At 31.1% G+C, this 18299-nt stretch overlaps 1 protein-coding gene across 1 annotated transcript in view; it reads left to right on the top strand.

Annotated features, from left to right (window-relative positions):
* Nucleotides 1-7681: 7681 nt before the first annotated feature.
* Nucleotides 7682-18299, top strand: part of LOC129799563 (protein phosphatase PP2A 55 kDa regulatory subunit) — an 88312-nt gene continuing 77694 nt past the window's right edge. The window contains 1 exon segment of the mRNA XM_055843583.1: nucleotides 7682-7733. Coding sequence (XP_055699558.1) covers nucleotides 7697-7733 — 37 coding nt within the window. The 5' untranslated portion in view covers nucleotides 7682-7696.

Here is an 18299-nt window from a genome sequence, read left to right as displayed (position 1 = left end):
AAAACAGAATTATTTGGATTTTATCTAAATCCTAATTGATACGATATTTTAAAAATTACACGGTGCGACAAAATTTACCTTTTTGTGGGTGTCTTTGACGAGAGTGCCAAAACTTGTTAGAGGGTCATTTAAGGACCTCAAATCTGCAATCCGTTTGTCCGGGTCACCTCTAGATTTTTTTGGAAAAGCATTTTTTGTTATTTGCTGTTTTATAAAATTCAAAAATTTACATCTCCGGTTCTAATTATCCGGTGGTAGTCACATAAAGCTAAACTGACGCGTAATTTCATCCTCTACAACTCTTGTGAACATATCAAGCACCTACGATGAAATTAAAGAATATTTTTTTAAAAAAATTTTGGAAAAGGGCACCTAAAATGGTGCATTTTTCTGTGTTTTTTCCATCTTCTAGTAATTTTCCCACTTTAATAGAGCATTTTATATGTTAAATAACTATGCCTAAAAGTTAGAGAATTTAATATTCTTTCATATCTTTTTGGTTTAAATTTTCTATCCTAATTCGTTTATTCGCAATAATTTATTGAAAATAAAATGCATTATTATAAAAATAAAATCTCTCATTATATATAATTATTTGGTATCTTTGTCTAACCTACTGAAGAGCATTCTCTTTTGCACTCTCGCTTACACATTTCATATAAAAAGAGGCGAAATGAAAGAAAGAGACGTATTTAGAAATAGAGAGAGAAGAATAGCTGTTATGAGTGCCAAAAAACTATTCTCTCTCTATTTCTAAATACGTCTCTTTTCTTTCATTTCACCTCTTTTTATATGAAATTTGTAAGTGAGAGTGCAAAAGAGAATGCTCTTCAGTAGGTTAGACAAAGATAACAAATAATTATATATAATAAGAGATTTTATTTTTATAATAATGCATTTTATTTTCAATAAATTATTGCGAATAAACGAATTAGGATAGAAAATTTAAACCAAAAAGATATGAAAGAATATTAAATTCTCTAACTTTTAGGCATAGTTATTTGACATATAAAATGCTCTATTAAAGTGGGAAAATTACTAGAAGATGAAAAAAACACAGAAAAATGCACCATTTTAGGTGCCCTTTTTCAAAAAATCTTTAAAAAATATACTTCATTTTCATCGTAAGTTCTTGATATGTTCACAAGAGTTATAGAGGATGAAATTACGCGTCAGTTTAGCTTTATGTGACTACCACCGGATAATTAGAACCGGAGATATGAATTTTTGAATTTTATAAAACATCAAAAAACTAAATATGCTTTTTCAAAAAAATCTAGAGGTGACCCGGACAAACGGATTGCAGATTTGAGGTCCTTAAAAGACCCTCTAACAAGTTTTGGCACTCTCGTCAAAGACACCCACAACATGTCGCACAGTGTTACCAATTTATCCAAGGTAAGATTAAACGGGAAGTGGCCATGAAGGCGTCATTACCCTAAGTATTCAAAGGATTTAATTTATTATTAATTAGATTTAGAATAGTTTTAGAAAAACAAAGAATTTTTAATAAAATGTAACAATGAATTATGCTTCTCTTTTTTGTAAACATTTGAAGAAAAAAACAATAAATATTTTTCTATAATATTTTTCTTTAATTTGGATTTTTGGGAAAGACTTTGAAAATATGAACCCGGATTCATCGGTGTTAATCGGTAATAAAGTAATGTTCGTTCCCGAGCAAGAGGACAGAAGGTAAGAAATTATCAACTTCCAATCCTCCCTCAGTGACCTCCAATAAAAACATTATCTCCAGACGTTTTTTCCTATCCCCCCATCAAAATCGTGTGTTTGGTTTATTTAGAAAACGACTCCGACGATTTCTATTGTTTTCGAATATATTGCGGAGGAATACCAGTTGAAAATTTTCTCCAAACATGTCTAAGACCGGGAAATTTACCATTTTGAATTATTTGAGGTCGAAGTTCAACCACTTTTAACCTATTTTTTAACTTTTAACCGATTTGGTTAAATTTGATTTTTTTGGAAGTCAAAAACAAACAAATGTTTTTACAAACATTTGTTCGTAAATGTTAGTAAACACATAAAAAATGTTCGTAAAATTTTGTCTTTGTTCGTAAATTTTTGCCAGAAAAACAAAAATTTACGAACAAATACGATATTTTTTTCTGTGTAGGGACATTATCTCGGACGGTGTTTTTTTCTTTTTCCATTATCCTCGCTCCGACCCTCCAAAACCATATTTTCTGGTTTTTCTGAAAATTGGCCCAAGTTTTTTCAATGATTTTCGAATATATTTCAGAGGTGGTCCAGACGAACATTTTGTCCAAACATACCTATGACCGGAAAATTTACCATTTTTAATTATTGAAGGCCAAAAACAATCACTTTAAGGCTAGAATTTAACCGATTTGATTAAATTTGGATTTTTTGGAAATATATTGGAATTTCATACCCTGTGGTTTGATGCTTCATCGTAGAAATGGGACCCATAAGGCCCATAATACTTCTGGAAATGAATAGACAAACTCGTGAAAAAAGATGGTCGTCACTTTGGCACCAAAAAGATTCTTCATGCTGTCGTATCTCTGATCCGTAACCTTGTCGTATTGCTAGTGCAAAGCAAAGAAAAATGAAAATTAAACTCATACCCGGCTGCATCGGTCTCAATCGGTAATGAATCGGTTAAGCACCGATATTTGAATCATATTTTAATTTAAATTATTTTTTTACTTGACTCTAAGTATGTTTCCGAGCTAGAGGTCAAACGATAAGAGATATTGACTTTCAGTTTTCGACGACCCCCCATAAGTGCGCATTATCTCGGATGGTATTTTTTTACTTTTTCCCCTATCCCCCTCTAACCTCACCAAAACCATGTTTTTTTTTGGTTTTTCTCAAAATCGGTCCAAACTTTTTCAATGATGTTCGGATATGTTTAAGCGAACATTTTGTTCAAACATATCTATGAATGACCAGAAAATTTACAATTTTGAATTATTAGAGGTCAAAATTCAACTACTTTGGAGGGCTAATTTTCAACTGGTTTGCTTAAATATGGATTTTTTGGAACGGTCTTGAAAATTCCAACCTGGTTAGATCGATCTTCATCGGTAATAAATCGATAAGGTACTGATAAAATTTAATTATATTTTTTCGGAATTTTTTTACGTGACCTTAAGTTTGTTCCGTTTGTTCCCGAACTAGAGATCAAACTATAAGAGATATTGTCTTCTGATTTTCGATTACCCACTCTGTTATAAGTGGACATTATCTCGAACGGTCCTTTTTTTCCTCAGCCCCTTCAAAACCATATTTTTTGGGTTTTTTTTTCTCAAAATCTCAAAAGCTTTTTCAATGATGTTCAGATATGTTTTTGAGGTAGGTAGAGGTAGTGTAGATGAACATTTCGTCCATACAAACCATGGAAAATACAGTGGGTGTCAATAGTTTGTTGCCTAATGCATGTTTGAGAAATCAAGTGAAAAAAATTATAGAAAAAATTACTTTTACAAATTTTGCTTTTTGCAGATGAGTTCCCTGTAATCCGTAGATATTATTTATATTTTTCAAAAAAAATAATTAATTTTATTTCATATCAAAAATAATTGTTTTCCAAAAATTGGTCATTTTTGAAAAATCAAAAGTTTGTTGCCTCATTTAAAAAACTAAATTGAAATGATCAAAACATGCAACCAACTTAAAGTAAACCGGTTACATTTTGGGTTTATGTCATTTGAGAGGCAAATGGTGGGTTTGTACATTTTTAAAGTTGTCAATGGTAAATATATGTATATAAAAGTGATTATAGAAAACTAGAAATAATCTGTTTTTTGATAATTTATAATTTAGGCTAAAAATGGCAAATTACAAAAAGTTAAAAGGTGGGAAATCGTCCAGAGATACTGCCGGAATGAATCTGCGTCGTTAATTGTCAAATTTAATAGAAAATTACGAAAGGTTAGACATAAAATATTCAAATATTATAGTGATGAGGTATGAGTACGTCTGAAAAACGCTACTGGCAGACCTAGGGTATCGACTCAGAGGGGTGATAACAGCATTGTAAGTATCTCTGATAGTGACCCAATGATGCCTGCTTCATAAATTAAAAGATATTTGGTTACTGAAGGAACACAGGTCCCTACAGTTACAAAAACCAGCACATTTTGAAAGAAAATGGTAAGAATGTTTGGGTGGCTCTCAATATTCCATTAGTTAGCTAGTTTAATCTGGATAAAATATTGTAGTTTTACTTGTTCAACATGTTTCAAGTAAATTTACAACTTTCTATTCAGATTGGTCTTGCTTACCAATGGAATATTGAGAACCACCCAAACATTCTTACCATTTTCTTTCATTATGTGCTCGTTTTTGTAACTGTAGGGACCTTTGTTCCTTCAGTAACCAACTATCTCTTAATTTATGAAGCAGACATCATTGGGTCACTATCAGAGATACTTACAATGCTGTTATCACCCCTCTGAGTCGATACCCTAGGTCTGCCAGTAGCGTTTTTCAGATGTACTCGTACCTCATTAATATAATATTTGAATATTTTATGTATAACCTTTAGTGATTTTCTATAAAATTTGGCAATTAACGACGCAGATTCATTCCGGCAGTATCTCTGGATGATTTCCCACCTTTTAACTCTGTCTAACATGCCATTTTAACCTAATTTATGAATTATCAAAAAACAGATTATTTCTTGTTATTTATTATCACTTTTAAACACATGTATTTATCATATGCAACTTTAGAAATGTCCAAACGCACCATTGGCCTCTCAAATGACATAAACTCAAAATATGGTCGGTTTATTTTAAGTTAGTTGTATGTTTTTGACCCTTTTGAGTAACTTTTCAAATGAGGCAACAAACTTTTGATTCTTCAAAAATGAGCAACTTTTGTAAAACAATAATTTTTTATATGAAATAAAATGCAATAATTTTTTCGAAATATATAAATAAGATCTACGGATAACAGGCTACTAATTTGCAAAAAGAAAAATTTTAAAACGTAATTTTTTCTATCATTTTTTGCACCTGGTTTCCCGAACATACATGAGGCAACAAACTTTTGACACCCACTGTATAATCAGAGTCACATTCGATTTGTTTTCTTCCTTTTTGAAAGAATTGTGGAACCTATAGCCCATAACATAAAGATTCTAAAAATACCAAAGAAAAGTTTCGTTCTTGTGAGAAATATTATTTACAGTTATTTTGGTTATTGTAGTATCTGGTGCTAAAATGTTTTTGCTTTTAAAAAATTCAAAATAGAAAAATAATAAAATTCAGATGAGGTTTTTAAAATTACTTTTTGGAGCTTAAATATTCACTAGAGGGGGTGGGGGCTACACCGAAAGCGTTATTTTACGTATATTTCTAAAGGAGCCCAACTAACGGGAATTTTTATTTCATGACATTTTTCTGATCTAAAAGATGTGTCTTAGCAATTACTATCAAAATTGAATTTATAATGCTCATTTTGAATTTAATAATTGATCAAAACTTATTTAGTAACCAATTTTCTTCCAAAATATCTACTGATCATTCCGCTTCAGCCATTAAGAATTTTTAATTAAGAAACTTATTTAAATTTTTAGATATTTAATAAAATAATTTGTTTTCTTGATTTTATTTTTGTTTTAAATTTCTGATTTATATTTATTTAATTTGGAATTTTTCTTATTATTTTTATTATTGGTGATCTTTATGTGATATAAAACCTGTAAAACCTAATATTAATATATAGATGGATAGATAGATTTATTTCCTCTTAAACTATCTGCCGCTAACTTCACAACCGACCTCAACGGGCAAGACGGCATAAAATCCCGAAACACTGGTCGTATAAGCAATTGTTACTTTCAGAATTCATGATTATTGTTTTGAAAAGCTTTGCAGATGGACAGAGGTAAGTCTCAGCATGGACTCCTAATATAAAATCTTGTATTTGAAAACAATTATTAAGATTTTGCAAAGATATAAGGTAAAGTACCCTCAATTCAATCGGTTTCGCGACTCGACCGGTGGTCAATTTTTGAATGTTTTATGGTCAATTTCTATGACATTATCACTGATTTGTATTATTTATGGAATAATAATTGAGCTATTAATGTAAGATCATATGCTAAATATTATAGCAAATATAAATAAATTGAATAAATAACTCTACCGGTCTTTACCTTATCTGGTATAAGTAATAAAATAAATTTTTGTCATTATTTTATTTCGATTTGTAAATAATACAAAATTCTTCAGAAATCTTTCTTCATAACGATGCAAAGATTCTTCTGACATTTTCTTATTGCCTTTTGGTAAAAAGAACTAATATTCTACTTCCTTTGTATTTTCGTTAAAGCTTTAAAATTCATCGCATTTCTTTACTGTATTACGAAATATAAAATATTATCGTATCATAGTACGTATTATTGCATTTGTAATCAATATTTTGCGGTTAGGCATTATTTGATTCTCTTCTAAGAAAGACCTTAAAAAATTTAATTGGCCTAGCCCCGCTTTTAGGACTGGTTTTTTTTTAATATTTACAGAGCGATAAATAAGGATAATAATTTTTTTGTAAGTAAAAAGAGAAAAGGAAAAATGTGTTACCATGCCCAGGCTCCCAGACATTTCCAGGGTTTGTCAAATTCGGACAGTTTGAAATATCGGACATTTATATTGTTTCTCAAAATTCCATAACGTTCTTTGATTGGCTGCAGTTTTAAAGCTTTGAAAGCTCCAGCCAATTATAGTTGGCGATGAAACTAAAATGATTTATCACTTTGGATTCTTGACTTTTTCACCTAAAATTCACAAAAGAAACGCCCGAAATGATCTGAAAGACAAGACGACAGAGTCTGTTGCAATAAATTTGCGAATGAATTAACACACTATGGCTCAGTTAATGGACTTGGTGATTATCAATTTTTCGCACAAGCAGCACTATATATATATATTTGGAAATTTTCTCTAAATAACCGGAGATTTCTGGATGAAATTCTCGCTTTTGAGATTGAGTTGAGAAAAAAGAAGTTTGTAGAAATGATGAATGAATCATTTTTGGATATGAATGGCATAGATTTTGAGTACTTGGCAGCCTGTGAATTTTCACTTTTCCCGCGACTGCTGCAAGAAATGTCTCTGGCCAAAAATATCCCACAATCGAAATTACAATTATCAGACGAATTGGAACATTAGTGAGTGTGAAAAGATGAAAAATCACTGACTGCTCCAGATTTTCCCTCTCTCACTCTCCTTTTGGAGAGGAAAAACCGCCTTTAACACCGTGAGGTGGATTTTCGTGTGAGTGGGAGCCGCCAATGTGTGAGGCCGAGAGAATTTTTCGCGGTTTGGCCGCCTTCTAAATCACACCGAGGCATCAGTTAAGTGCGAAGACTTCACAACATCAAATCGATCTTACTTTGTGGATATTCCCTCAATCATCTGTAGTGATCGTGAATCAACGGGTGTGATAATCTCTCAATTCACGCTAAATTTGTGAATGATACTGAGCAGGATAAGTTTGCTGAACCTCCGAGATCTTATTTTAATTTATCATCTTTGGCCAGGGATCATGCGCCATAGGACTCACGACTTATTCCTTACAATCTCTGTGTAGTTCCTTATTTAAAAAGAAAAGTGCCAACAAAAGAATTGTATCATAAAAGAAAAGGATCGTACAAATTAATAGTGACTGGGAATTTTCCCTCTCAAAGTGTCGGTGAATGCAAAAACGAGGACTAATTGTTATTCTTTCTTTTGGTGAGTCTCCGTGAAGATAGCTCCCATACCATTTTCTGCTGCTTAACACTTAGCGCTATGCTGTGAATTAGTTTTGTGCAATTGATCTTCTCACTCTCATATGATGGATATTTTCATGATTTCTCACTTTATTTATTTTATTTATGCGAAATAATATACAATTCTTTAGTGTCTAACTAAAAGAAATCCTATTACTAAACTGACGATTCCACGAAAATTGACGAATAACAACTTTTATGTGTCTCCAAAAGCAAAATTTATGTTCACTGTTTTTGCTCGTGGAGCAATTTAATGTGAAAAATCCGGGAAAAGTAAATGTTATCTCAACAATTTATTTCTTAATATTTCTATGAATGCGCAGTGTAATTGCTAGAAATAAAATTTTCAACCACATTTTTCCATATCAACACTCAGAGAAAAAAACCACTAGATCACCCCCTGAAAACATTCTCAATAAGTCAAATTATGTGTTAAATCAACCCCTAATCATCTGTCAAATCAAACAAAAATCTCAGTTCAAAGTGTCAAGCTAAACAAACAAATAAGTAAATAAAAACAAGACTGTAAAGAACTCAGCTGTAATTGCCCATAAAATAGTTTTAATGCCCATAATTGAATTAATGTTGCAGTTCTTTTTTTTGCGCAATAAATCTCTGTATTTTTCTGGTGTATTCCGCTTGTTTATTTGAGAAGTGCGATGTGCTGAAAAACTGCTCATACACATATACCTCAGGCAATTTTGAACAATTCGCGCTGTTATCAGGCTGACTCCCTTATCAATTAATGCCTGAAGAACAATACCATACAACATTTCTATGGCATTCTCCATCAGTCAACATGAACAGCCAGAGGGAATCCATAAAATCTTTTTTAGCACTTCTTTTTTCACTTTTAAATACAATCTCATTCATCGAAATGTTTACCGCGAGTTTTGCAATTTTTCCATCAAGAGGTTGCTTGCCACCGAAAAATGTGTTAACGCTAAACAATAGACTTACAGAAAAACCCCGCTCTATAGTCCACAATTTATCGACTGTTGATTTCAAAACACTGATTTTAAGTTAGGTTATGTTTGTTTTAGTACGCGACATGCAATGTTGTCATAATTATTTTAATATTTTTGGCAAACTTTATTGAATAGTTGTGATAATTGTGATCCATAATGAAGAGGGCGAAGACAAGTACCACAATCGCAAAGAAAGTGGAAGCCGTCGAGCAATTTCAATACTAAAAGTCGTTGATAATTTTAAAAAATGACATGGACTATAGTGCGACCCAAGTGTCAAATCTGGAACTAAATATTGCATATAGCGAGGCTCTACTGTATGTTGATAGGGCAAAAAAATTGTGTTTTGTAAGATATTTTAGAAAAATAAAACTGATTCAGAATAGTATCATATTACAACAAATATAGATAAAAATCTCAAAGTTACAATGGAATAATGGGAGTGGATATTCCTAATTATTTTCCGCTAGAGATTTTCCTAGGTTAGGCAGTTAAATGAAGTTTTGATCAGTAACAATTTAAATGTGATCAGTAAGGCGTAAATCACATGTAATTAAATATTTAACGCCTAGTTTTTTCTGTTCTCATCGCACGTTCTGTGATTGGATCGATCCTAAAACCATTTACAGCTTTGGCCAATCAGAGGACACGATTCTACCACAATATTTTTTTGGCATTAAATATTTAATTACATGTGTTTTTATACAAAAAAAAGTTCTTGGCAGTAAGTGTATTGTGATATTTTTTAAAAAATTAATAAAAAGAAAGTTCTGTTGAAAATTAATTACGATTTTAATCATTTAATACGGTAATAGTCTCTTAACACAAAGGATAACACATCAAAACTGATTAAAATTGCTGAAGAAATTAAGAGTATTTTTTATTAACATTGAAAAATGCTTACATGACAGAATTTCATATAGACAAATTAAAAGTAAAATACTTTTTTAGCTTAGTTGTGCTAAATTTTTAGCGGACCTCTTTAAAACAAAAAGGTTTACATTACCCTGAAGTATGAATATGACACAATCTAGCATTCCCAGCGGACAATAGGAGAACTGAACTTTACTGAACACTCAGCAAAATCGAGCTTAATATTTAGCAAAATTTTAGATAAAATATAACGATTAGGGGACATCGGGGCAAAATTAAACAGTGGAGTTTTATAGTAAGCCTTTTAAGTCACTGAGAGGATTCCGAAAAAGTTATAATAACATTCCAAAAATATTAATTTTACCCTGCAGTATTGATCCGAAATCGGTGTAAATATTACCCTTTTTAGGTGTATTGGAGGTTAAAGTTAACCTCTTTCATGTTAATTTTACCCTTAAAAAGGTGTAAAATTAACATTAAAAAATGTTGATATATTTTTACACCTAAAAAATGTTAAGGTTATGAGGAAAAAAAGTTAATCGCGCACTCTTTTTTTTCTCAGTGTAATATTGAATAAAACACTCTTTATTCAGAGTAATTACTTCCCTCTCTAAAAGCCACTTATCTGTGGGGTTAGATCACTCACAATTCATTTCCAAAGGAGTATCATCCCCTGGGATTTAGTACTTGCCAAGAATCAAGCATGATATCTTCAAAGTTTCCCATAGTTTCCAACCGTGCCAAAAATCGTTTGAGTTCATTTTAATTATTGCAAAGTGAATTGAATACACAAAAAATAACAATATGAAATTAAGTCGATTTTGAGTAGGGGAGACTGGGGCAGTAGTAAACATGGGGTAGCTGTAAATATTGATTTTTATGTCTACACTACTTGGACTTGTGTCGACCATTTCTTCACTGAATGACGATCCTTGTATCATTGTCTTCTAGTATGCCTCGTCCTCTGAGGTCTAATATTATATTATAACTAAAAAATTGCAATATTAACAACTGCCCATGATTACTACTGTCCCGATCTCTCCTAGTTACCTTAAAACTCTGAATTGTTAACAGAAATTTTTAAGACAGAAAAAATTACTTTAAAAATGGTCGCATTTTTCAGAGCTAAGTTAAACGCTTGTTTGCATCTTGCAATAACACTATTTTGAATACATTATAAGTCTTTTAAGGTTTTTTTTTGCACATTGCCATTTCTTTATAGTCTCTGTTAATATAGCCACACCACTGTAGATGTTGCATAAAATTTAGAAAATTTTAACTAAAATGCTAGAATTTCTAGACGAATTTATATAGCTTAGAAAATTGATGTTTTCTGGGCTATTTTTGATCATCTTAAATTAATCTGTGAACAATTTACTAATGTAAATGTTAAAAAAATATATGTTTGTACATATGAAGTCTTTAGTTTAAACAAATCTATACATAAATATTTAAGTTTATAAACAGTCATCATGAAAAATCCTTGTTTAGCATTTCTTGATCGCCGATTATTAATAGGATCGCAACATTTCAATAGCATTATAAAAGAATCACAGACAAAATGGGATTAATATTTTTAGTAAAAGGGATCCATTTTTAAAGTTAAAAACTCTAAATGTCTCGGAAATTGCACCATTTTGGTTAGTAACTTTATATATATTAGTCTTAAGTAATCCTTGATTTAAATGGTTAGGGTGCTGTCATCTTTGAGTGCCACTACTTCACTTAATGCCTTGTTAAATAATGGTGCTATTCTAACGAAAAATGAAAAAGGAAAAGCTTTCACCTAAACATTTATTTTAGGACTTCACTTCTATTATATACTTGTGTATCATCGAATTTCCTTTGTCGTTGTTCCTGACAAGACTGTTTTTTGGCTTTAGAAAAGGACGAAGTCTTGGGAACACAGTGAATACAGTCTAGACAGGAACCGATTTAAAGAAAAGTCGATAATGCAGAAGTACTTGAGAATAGTCAAATGCTATACAAATGTTTAGCTTTTGATTTTGTTTAGCTTTTAATTTGTGTAAAATACATATCTGTCTCGCATTAAATCAGTAAGCACTATATTACCTTGTGCTTAAATTATTTTTCTTAATCTTTTGTTTCTTAATATAAATCAAATATTTTTAAGAATGTATTAAAGTTGAAGCAAATCAGTGATTTGGAACACTTACAATGTAATTATTTTGTAAATGTACAAAAAGTAGCTCAATAAAATATTCTATAATAACAAATATTTAGGAGAAAAATTCCCCCTTCTCATTCTTTCTTAGAAGGGGAGAAACATTTTTTCAGTAAATGATTGCTGTCATACTCTTCTGTATTACAGTACAGTAGACTCTCACTCAATCGGCTCTTTTTCAATCGGGCGAAAAATTTTGTGGACAATTTTCACGTTTAATTATGAAGCTAATTCGCTCAAATTCGCTGTAGTTCTTTCTATTTTATGGTGATTCCTTATAATTGAGCACTTTTTGTGGAATTTACAAAGGCTGTGACGCCGAAATCTATCGATAAACCGGATGACATTTTGCCCCAAATGCCCAATTGAGAGAGAGTCTGCTGTATCGACTATTCCTTGTGTTGATTTCTGCTCAGTCATCGTCTTGTTCCAAAACCGACAAACAGTCGTGACAGAAACCAACACAAGAAAAGTCGATTATATAGAAGCATATGAGATAGTAGTCATGTACTAAAAAAATCCTCTTTTCATTTTTCATTAGAATAGCATTGTAAATTGATATTTTTCATCTATTATGGCTTTGAAAAATAAAATAGAAAAAATAAGGTAGATAGAGCAGAATTAGACAGGGGTAGAATTAAAGGAAGTGAACATTGTAAGTAACTCCCTCTCTATTCATTGAAATATTTATAATTGTGATTCAAACATGTTTTTCACAAATTATAGGCAACAAAAAATTTCATTTGCTGGCTAATTCTGCCCCGGTTTCCTCTACTTTGTGTGGCAAAAAAGGGTATATTGATAATGAAGATGGCTACCGCTCTAAAAGTTTAAATAAAGTTTTCTAATTTATCTCTTACCGTTAATATTTTTAGTCTCTGAGCTAAACTACAGTGTACTTTTTTTTGAAGTTGTTTGCAGATTTAATTTTTACTGCCCTAAATTAAAAAAAAAAATTGATTTTTACTGCCATGAAGACGTGCTAAGTCAATGACGATCTTTATAGAAGATTAAGGTTTAATGGTTCTTTTACTTTTAACCAAATTAATTCCTTTGTTTATCAATATTTATTTTACACTACGTTTAATAATGATAAACTTTGACTTAGCACTGCAAAAGAGTTTATTGTTTTTTAGAGTATACGTTACTGAAGTATTTTTGTTACCTAAATAGTTTATATTTCTTATTCTAAAAAAGACACATGAAATGAAATGAACTTCAAAATCCCTCCAAACAGATAAAAGTGGAATGTTTTGCTATCAATTGCCTTTGTGATTGAAGATTTTAAAACTACAATTCAAGTAATTTCCGCTGCTAAATCAACAAAATTATCAATTGTCCATTGACTTACCGAAAACACTTGACATTCTGAGTCATATTTTTCGCAATTTTGTTCTTGAAAATCTTCTTTCATAATATCTTACTATCTTCAGTGAGTCCTTGCTTTGAGCTTTAAGAGCTTTACGTTACTTTTTCTCTGTCGATATCACTTTATTGCTTTCACTTAAGCCCAGTGTCTTTTATGATTTGCTAAACGTTTATCACCTCACAGAATAAACAGATAGGGGAAATGCTTCTAATTTTGTCCAGTTTCTTATTTTGGACACTTTGAGGATAACATTGGACACTAAAAATAAATTGATTAAAATTATGGATTTTTATTCCAATATTTGATGAATAATGAATTCTATCTAAATATTTGTTCTTTTTGGAATATTTTAACACTAAATACGTTAAAATTTGAATATGATTTGAGTTGAAATTGCTTTGTTGAAAATTCAGTGTGAGCAATTGCTTACGAGAAATATGACAGAACTTCGTGGCTTACTTCAGTCTTATTTAGTTTTGGTGAAGTACTAACAAAGTTTGTTCGCTGTTTTTGAGTGATATTATTGAATATTCATTGAATATTGTGTTGATTCACGTTACTGATGATTTGTACATTTGACCTGAAGTGAGATTTGCCTTGTGAATTATATTTTTCGTGTGAAAAATGGGAAATTTTTTAAGACATTCACCAGTGAGGTGATGATTCTTATTTTGGACAGGTGTTTTTCTCACGAAATTTCGTGAAGTTTTAGCTTTTGTGATGACTAGGTTGGACAAATGCCTGGAGAAATGAAGGAGCATCATCTCTACGAAAGAGATGCAGTGAGAAATGCCTTGAAAGGCTCCCGGAAAGGGCAGGGAATGAGCGAATCCGCACGTACTTGGAGTACCGAAGTCAACTCACTTTAATGAATGATATGGAAAGTTTCTGGGCTTCTTGTGACATTCCACGTTTCCCTTACATGACCAGGAAGAGGACTTGGTAAGATTGGTTCATAAAATGAAGAACAATGGGCATCCTGTTGAGGCGGATTATCTGTCCAAATTTACAGACAAGTTGTAAAAATTAATAACCAAGTTGTCCAAAATAAGAGTCAAATTCACCTCTACATATCAATTCATTTTTAAACGTATTAAAACTAATTTTAGTAAAAATAAGATGATAAATAGCTTGCCAAGTTTCTAAACAATCCTTCTGAAAAGAGAGTAACAAGAAAAGTCAATTAGTATTGAAAATATGGCACTTCAAACTTAGGATATCGATGCTTATATGCAGACTGTCCAAAATTATAAGCACTTCCCCTACTGAGATTTTGAGCAATATATTAAGAAATTCTGCTTGTTTAGAAATAACAAATTTGTCTGTCAATAAGCAATTGCAGAATTTTCTTGAAGAGATTTATATGATATTCTCAATGACTTTGTGGTTCATTTTCCCACCTATTTATTTACGAGAATCATCTTGTTTCTGTTTATTTTGGTAGCGCTATAAAATTCTCAAAAAACACACCTAATGGAAAAATTTATTTTTACCGAAGGTGCTTTTCTCCGGCAGGGAAAGTGTAAAGTAAATGAATGTACACCACAGATAAATCAGAATTAATGTTCCTTCAGTGATCTCTTTTTGGCGCGCACCACTGTGTCGAATCACTACGTAAATAGATGCTGGCTGAAGACATTGACTGTACTTGAAGGTTTTGAGTCATTCAAGGAGGTCATTCAAGAATTTTTCATCACAATAGTGCATTGAGTGAATGTCCGAAATATTTTTATTATCTCACTCTGTAAGATTTTGGCGCACATTTTTCTGTGCACGTGCCTGTAAAAAAAATTCAATGAGGGCAGATAACTGAGTGGATTCAGTGCTTATCTGAGCTATTGGTGATTTTTGAGTTCAAAAATTGGAGATTTAGCTTCAAATGTTTTTTGTGTAACTCATTTTTAATTTATAAGGGATCTAGCACAAGTGTTTCTGGGTTGATTTTCATCAATTTCATTATCTGGATCTGGTATAAAATGGAAAAGTATAATCCTATCCTATTTTTAATCAACTCTTTCAACTTTGAAATTCTAAAAAACTAAGTAACTCCTGCGGGAAAATGTCACACAAGCGTGAATTTTGAAAATATATCTTTCTAGAACAATGAATTAACTAAAGCCATTATGCTAAATGTTAAAATATAACTGAAAAACAAAAGATACGAATAGGACCTAATTAATTTGAATGCAGTCGTAAAAGTAATTAAGCTACTTGAACTGCTCTATTTCCATTAACTCTGTCTGGAACAATTTAAAACAAAAAACAAGAAAAATTTAATTTGATCAAAAATATTGTCCCTAATGACCTCTTCACACTAGGAACAATTTTTTTTTAAATGCCTTTTTAAAGAAAATTTCCTCTATCCTTGTAGGCAGAAACGTCAGAATTTATAAAAAAGGCAATTTTTGACGAAAATTGCTTCTAGTGTGTAGACACCATAATGGCCCCTAAACATTTTGGTAAATTTTCGTCAAAACGGATCATTTTGAAGTAAATTATTTGCACCGTGCATGTAAATCGCGCCAAAACCTCCATTTTGACGAAAATTTTTCACAGTGTGCAGAGACCATAAGAGATAAAAGCGTTAAAAATTTTTAAAGGGAATTTTATTAAAAAAGATCACTAATTTAAATAAATTATTTTGACGAACTTAAGCAAATTAAAAATAAAGAAATACAATTATTATTTATTTATTTATTTTTTATTTATTTTTTTCAAATACTGCTTTTGAGCTAGAGCTATTGAATGCAAAATTTTTGACAGATATAGGTGCTCAAAGAATTCAATGTTTGTGTGATAGCGGTCACCGCCGTCTTAGCGTTGGTAATCAACCATTATGTTTTATAACTTTGCTGAATACTGAAAAATAAATTCTTAAATGCTTCTGACATTTGCTGGGAGCAAAATTTTTGTCAAACAAATGTCAAAATGTCAAAATTCCGTCAAAATGGTAATATTAAACGAAAATTTCTTTTAATTTCATATAAAAAATTAAACATAATAGAAAAAAATGTTTATTAGCTTCCGAAACCCATGAAAACTCTTAATAAAGATATTCTAAAGCATTAGCTTCAGCTGTTGAACACATTCTACAATGAACTGGCAATTTTATTTGACTTAAGGAAATATACATGAAGAAACAGCATATTTTCTCCATATTTTTTCAACATAATAAATTTTTATTTTTATTTAAGTTCTTAAGCATATTAAATATTTAAAATATTTTCTGAAATTTTGATTAAAAATCCTTAAGATTCAGCTGTTGGGGACTGAGATTAGAAGACTTTTTCTCGAAAAAAAAAACTTTTCGATGAAGAAGGTTTTTCAGAGTATGTCCTTCTGGCGCCAAAAAAAACTAAATATTTCCTATTAGCTAATGACTAACGCACAATAAATTCTGTTTTGTAAAGATGTTTTTGACACTTCAATGAGAATGAATGAAACAGAAATCTAGTAAAATTTTGAAAACATATTTATATTAAAAGTTATTGTGCCCTTGGCATAATAAGTTAACCCTTTAAGTCACCGGTGACCAAAAAGTCAAATCTTCTAAAGCAGAGGCGTGCAAGAACCGTTGAAACCGAATAAACGTCAAATGAAACATGTACGTCAATGGCCAAAACGCTACTATAACAAACTTATTTTGACGTTAATTAGGTTTCAACGGTTTTTGCACACCTCTGTTCTAAAGTTATGCTTTGATCTAAAAAGTTAGAAAAAGTGATTTTTTCTGACCCCCGATTTTTGACCTTCTCGTCCTTAAAGGGTAAAACGCGTACTTGAACGGTACAATTTTTTTTTTTAAAAATTTGGACTTTTGGTAGAATTTTCCACAAAAAAAAACAATTTTTTGCGTATTTTACACCACGTTTTATCTTGTAAAATAACTTGTGATCAAGATAAAAACATTCTACCGTTCGAATACGAGTTTAAGTTGTTTAACTTATCAGCTAAAGGCCTCAACACATTGAGAGCAATTTTTGTCAAAAATTACGTTTTTGACAGAATTTTGACGTTTCCACCTACAGCAATATAGACGATTTCCTTCAAAAAAGCAATTTTTGACGAAAATTACTCCCAATGTGTAGATGCCTTAACAAGAAATATTTAGTTTTTTTAAACGTCAGATGAATATACTATGAGAAATTTTGTCCACCGAAAAGCTTTTTTCAAAAACCATATTCAAAAATAAAGTTCTAACCACTGAATTTTTAAAATTTTGAAATGAAAATTTCAGAAAATATGGTTAAAATGTTGTATTTTTCTAGGCTTAAGAGGTCGAATAAAATATTTCTTTATCATCATATTGGAAAAAAGAAGATGTAAAAGGACATATTGTGGTTTTTTTTAGTCCGGACGTAACCTTATTTAATACTCTAAATCAGAGGCGTGCAAGAACCGTTGAAACCGAATAAACGTCAATTGAAACATGTACACGTCAATGGTCAAAACGCTACCAGAACAAACTTATTTTGACGTTTATTCGGTTTCAACGGTTCTTGCACACCTCTGCTCTAAATAAAATTATTGTACTACTTTTTTGCAAATCAAAGAAAACAATGTTATAAGCTTAAACGTTATGTGATTGGTCAGAACTCTGAATGCTTTCAAGCTCGAGCCAATCAGAGAACGCATTGGGCCTAAAAATTTTTAATGGGATTGTGTATTTATAATTAGATGTGTTTAATACAATAAAATTAAAATATAATTTTGAATTTTTGAAATATCGATGGCAAAAGGAAAATTAAAAATTTATGAATTATCTCGACATCTCAATTGTGATCAATAATGATTCTTCTCAGGTAAATCATTTGTGATATCAATCAGTGGGGCTATTTTTTGCATGCAAACTCTCTCCAATTCTTGTCGTGGTCATTTTGGGGCCACGCAACAAAAATGTTGTCTTGACCGAACTCAAAGTGCGATTAATGTGAAATGCACAAATGCAATGTGAACAACATTGACACAAATAGAGATTTATAGAAATGTGTCTCCGGCTCTTGTTATGGTTATTTAATTCTTTATAAATAAATACATATTGGCTCTTTTTTTTCATTCTCCTAACTTTATCTCACATGCCTGACCAGAGTCACCAACCATTTGACTTGTGAGACGCCGTTTTTTTTTTCATCC

Source organism: Phlebotomus papatasi, chromosome 1 (genome assembly GCF_024763615.1).
Source record: "Phlebotomus papatasi isolate M1 chromosome 1, Ppap_2.1, whole genome shotgun sequence".
NCBI lineage: Eukaryota > Metazoa > Arthropoda > Insecta > Diptera > Psychodidae > Phlebotomus > Phlebotomus papatasi.
This window is presented reverse-complemented; position numbering and strand designations above follow the sequence as displayed.